The sequence below is a fragment of the Lampris incognitus genome, chromosome 10 (assembly GCF_029633865.1).
Source record: "Lampris incognitus isolate fLamInc1 chromosome 10, fLamInc1.hap2, whole genome shotgun sequence".
Classification (NCBI taxonomy): domain Eukaryota; kingdom Metazoa; phylum Chordata; class Actinopteri; order Lampriformes; family Lampridae; genus Lampris; species Lampris incognitus.
The window spans coordinates 6,815,562-6,820,358 of record NC_079220.1 but is presented as its reverse complement, the minus strand read 5'-3'; the positions used below and the strand labels follow the sequence as shown (position 1 = coordinate 6,820,358).

At 46.5% G+C, this 4,797-nt stretch overlaps 1 protein-coding gene across 2 annotated transcripts in view; it reads left to right on the top strand.

The window, feature by feature from the left end:
* The first annotated feature begins 687 nt into the window (after positions 1-687).
* b9d1 (B9 protein domain 1) overlaps positions 688-4,797 on the top strand; it is a 7,401-nt gene continuing 3,291 nt past the window's right edge. Inside the window, exons 1-7 of one of the 2 annotated variants that reach the window (XM_056287825.1) lie at positions 688-871; positions 1,047-1,115; positions 1,306-1,417; positions 2,193-2,289; positions 3,071-3,133; positions 3,679-3,746; positions 4,335-4,797. The exon at positions 4,335-4,797 is cut by the window's right edge and continues 3,291 nt beyond it. In XM_056287825.1, coding sequence (XP_056143800.1) covers positions 782-871; positions 1,047-1,115; positions 1,306-1,417; positions 2,193-2,289; positions 3,071-3,133; positions 3,679-3,746; positions 4,335-4,498 — 663 coding nt within the window. In that variant the 5' untranslated portion in view covers positions 688-781 and the 3' untranslated portion in view covers positions 4,499-4,797. The remainder of the gene's footprint in view (positions 872-1,046; positions 1,116-1,305; positions 1,418-2,192; positions 2,290-3,070; positions 3,134-3,678; positions 3,747-4,334) is intronic. The other variant, XM_056287826.1, reaches the window with a different exon arrangement.

Below are 4,797 nucleotides of genomic sequence, written 5' to 3'. Positions count from 1 at the left end.
AGCGAGAGAGCGAGAGAGAGCGAGAGAGAGAGAGGGGGGTGAGTGGGGGGGGGGTGAGTGGGGGGGGGTTATCTGGGTTGTGCAGGACAAAGAGGATGGAAATGGATCGTGCACAGTCACGTTTCATCCCTCCTAAACCCAAACACAAAGCGCACCCTCACAAACAAGTAGTTTCTTCATGTGCACTATTCATATACTCGTTTTAACCTAAAAATCAGCGAGTATACTTCCAGTTTACTGAAGTACTTCTCAGAGATATACTAAGCAAAAGCGTACTCACAAGTATACTACTAGTACATATACGTGAACTCTACTGGAAGTTTACTTCAATTCACTTAACTAAATTAACCTCAAGTGTACTATTTTTTGTCAGGGCTCCCTCGTTTCCTCTTCTAATTGTATCCCCGTTCTTTATTATTGCACCCCACCTTTTCTAAACCCCCCAAAAAAGAGGTTGAAAACATCGCCATCAGATTAATTGACGCCAAAACCAAGATTAAGATCCGCTTTACTAATCCCCGTCCGCCCGCAATCTAAACGCCAACACTGCCACCGTGTGGCTAAAAGGGGGAAACGTCCTCCGCGCGTCGCAAACTTCCGGTTACGTTCGCGCTTTGCCCGGCGCCGCAGGAAATGGCAAGCGTCGCCCTGGCAACGCATCGGCTTTAGCACGGTTAGCCCCCCCCCCTTTTTATACGCTCGCCGACTGCGGGAAGCTCGACCCTCGGATCCGCTTTTGGGGCGCCGGTAGCAGCTTTAGGTTCCCCCCCATGACGCGGTGATGGCCACAAACAACCCGTCGGTGTTTCTGCTCATGATCAGCGGGCAAATCGAGGGAGCGAACGTGAGTTTACGGGTCCGGCGGCTAACGGTTAGCCTCGCTAGCTAGCTAGCTAGCTTATTTTGCGTTACAACCTCCCACCAGATGACGTTACCGCTGCGGTCCTGTGGTTGTTTTTGTTTAATAGAAACGTTGCTTGTGAACTTGCTGTACGTTAAGTGGCGGTAAAAGTGACTTTAGGTTGTCCTCCGATTCTGTGTTGCAGTTTCCGCAATACGACGACCTGTACTGTAAGTACTGCTACGTCTACGGCCACGACTGGGCTCCGACGTCGGTGAGTAGGTTTGGGCGTTGTGGGTTATTATGAGAAACCATGTCGCACACGTTGGACCCCTAGGTGGGATAGCAAGCCACCGAGAGAGCTACGACCACGACACATTGAACCGCTCTTTTCAGTGATTTGTTGGGATGCCAAGGAACAAACTTGCCTGTGGTCCTTGTGAGCCCTCTGTGTCTCCCCGCAGGGTTTAGAGGAAGGCATCTCCCAGATCACCTCCAAAGGCAGAGCGTCTTCTCATAGACTAGTGTGGAACTTCCCGCTGGAGATAACCTTCAAGAGCACCAACCCGTTTGGATGTGAGCAACCCGGAAGTGTTTTGATAACGCATGCTGTTCCATCCTGAGTTCAGCTTGTTTTGCATCTGGTCACAGATATGATCTGCCAAGAGGCAGGACCAGTCAATTTAAGAATGTGTCCCTGCTGCTGTTAGTCTTTTGAATAGTGTGTAATTCTGTTTCTTTGTGTGTTGATATTGATTGTATTTGTTGCTGGCTGTGTAACAGATTGCCCTCTCGGGGGTAATAAAGATGACCTTGACCTTCATCCTTTCAGACACACCACTTGTGCCCCTTTTCCACTACATGGTACCGGCTCAGCCAGACTCGCAGTGTCGTTTTCCATCACCGTAACAGAACCGCCTCAGTGTAGCTGGTCTGCGTTGATTTTGGTACCTGCTCCGGTTTTTTTGGAAGCCTCGACAAAGGTGGTACCCGAGAAGTGGTGACGGTTACCAAAATGCCGGTACTTTCCAGTAATGGAAAACGAAGAAGTTGAGCCGGTACCATGTAGTGGAAAAGGAGCATTAGTTCTTGTTATCCCCTCTGTCTTCCTATTTAACAAGACAGACAGACATGAGTACGCACACACTTTCCGAAGCCCTACTCAGAACACACAAACACACAGGCTTGGAAAGAGTAACTCTCGATAGAGCTGACCCATTTTCCGAATGACATAACAAATGATATACTGTTATGACTGAAACCGTTCAGTATTTATCGTATTTCTTCCATGTGTAATATGTGAAATTACGTAAAGAATAGCACATTATATTTTCCCCTCTGTATGTTACAGGGCCTCAGATCGTGGTGAGCGTGTATGGTCCTGACATATTTGGCAACGATGTGGTCCGGGGTTATGGAGCCACACACATCCCTTTCACACCCGGACAGTCAGTACAACCCTCTTCCACTCCTCCGTCGACTCGTCCATACTTTCTCTCCCCCTTCTGTAGCCTCTCCAAGTTTCCCTTCCCTCTCAGAGGCACATAGTTGGTGTAAATACACATGCACTAGTGTGTTTATACCAACTTATTTATATCGTTGCACTCTGCACCCTTACACTATTGCCTTCCTGTTTCACTTGTATACAGTCATTCCTTGTATATATTCCTGAAGATTGTGTTATTCTATGCAAGTACACAGAGCCACTAAACTCGAGTCAAATTCCATGTATGTGTTAGCATATATGGCCAAATAAAGATTCTGATTCTAAGAAATGTACACATTTCTTATATGAGACACAGGTACCTCATAAGCAATGCAACCAGTCTTGCTTAATGCCTGTAGGCAATTAAAAGGATGTGGCTTCTCCATTTTTCAGTGTGTTGGCAGGAAATATGTTGACAGTCTCTACCGTACTTTCCCCCATCATTTCCCACTTCATGTTTACTGTTAATCCGCCGGCCATCTTTATTCCTGCATCTCTTCCTCCTTAACCTCTCAAAAAGGAGTCAATCTGGTATTCTTTCATATACACAGTGTTTTCAATGTGGTTTTTGGAGGATGCACGAGAAGCATATGCAATGTCATCAGACATAGTCCTAACAGGAATGAAAGCCCTAGCTCTGGTGTAACTACTACACACAGGGTCGCTTTTCTCCTCAACCTATTACATGACTGAAGAGCCATAGGCTGAAATGGTGTTGTCCCCCCCCCCCCACTCCCTTCCAGGCACACGAGAACCATCCCCATGTTTGTTCCAGAGTCCACATCAAGACTTCAAAAATTCACCAGGTCAGTCTTTGAAGGCCGGGGATGTATGGGGTTTCTATCTGCAACCTCAGTGCTCTGGCTGGGTAGCCACACCTATTCTGAAGCTGAAAAGAGGAATGGCTCGGGATGTAGCCGCTCACTGACACCATCATACATTCACCTTAACTTTCTCTGTGCCTATGCAGATGACTTAGCAGCGAGAATGTTCTTGAGCGCTGAATAAGTATGCGGAAAAGGAGAGACACAATATACCATTATCTCGAACTCCTCAACAATCCCTCTGGCCAGCGGTGTAGCTATGAATCCAGATATATGCAGAAAGCAGCTAATGCTAATGAGGCTAATAATCAAGCTATAGTTTTACACCAACAAGCTGAGTCACAAGGTAAAGGCAAAATGGCTCACACAGAAAACGCACCAAGATGACAACATTGATATTACCAACCAATGCTACAGTAGATAGATGGATTTAAAGTGTATTTAAAGGTGGAGTGCACTTGGTATAATATCTTTGTTCTGACAATATCAGATGTTCGGTTCTTGTTTGTCTCCCATCTCTTACTCAGCTGGTTGCTGGGACGGCGGCCAGAGTACACAGACCCCAAAGTGGTGGCCCAGGGCGAAGGGAGAGAAGGTTTGTTTCTTGTGTGTGTTTGATAGTTAGGGCTTATCTGTCTGTGAAATGCAGTAGTTCCCAGCTGTTAAGGTGCACAGACAGAATGTGGTAGATCCACTAAACTTCCCAGCATGTTGTTGGACAATCTCACACTCGAGCCTCATCAAAAATCATGGACCAGCTTTCTGTCGAATAAAAACATCTTTGCAATTGTGCACAATATTTTCATCTGTTAGCCACCAGTTTACTGCTTGTTGCAACAGAAAACCTGAGATCTCTTCATTATCAAGACTTGATGGCAGCAACAGTAGCCCAGAATAGTAAACTGAGCTTGACAGGACTGTTGTCAGGTGGTAAACTGCACTGTGGGGAAAATGCAAGCGAGAAAAGTGAATTGGACACCCTCACTTCAGCACACTCAAATGAGGAGCTTGGCCCTAAAAATCATCTGGAGGCTGTAATCACACTTGACATCTTCCAGGTTTAAGTCTGTAATGGAGTGAGAGTGAAGTTGGGTATTGCAGGAATAAGAAAGAAACATTTTCCCCAGGACAAATAATTAAAATGAATTACCTGTAGAGTTTCACACATCTTTTGTGTTTTCAGTGACCCGCGTGCACTCCCAAGGGTTCGTCACGCTCTCCTTCAACATCGTGACCAAGGACATGAGGAAGCTGGGTTACGACACCGTGCCATCAAACCCGACCAACACACACACTCACCCAGCCATATCCGGCCTTACATCAGAAGAACAGCCCTACGGCACATAACGGCGTCAGCAACCCTCATGCTCATATTTTGGATGAATCCCGTCCTTCCTTCTTTCCATTTGGGATTCTATAAGGAGACACACACACTACATCGACACAACATGGCAGATGGGGGTATAAACGTCTAAACGGTCAGTACTGTCTCTGCTCGGGAAGACCGGCGAAAGCAAAGATGTATTCAATACTGAGAAACCCACGTCTGCCCACACCTACAGTGTCTTACAGTGAGAATGTGAGGACGGGCGTTTCAAGTGAGTCACAGCTTGTCGGTCGTTTGTAACTCTTGTACATACTTAGCT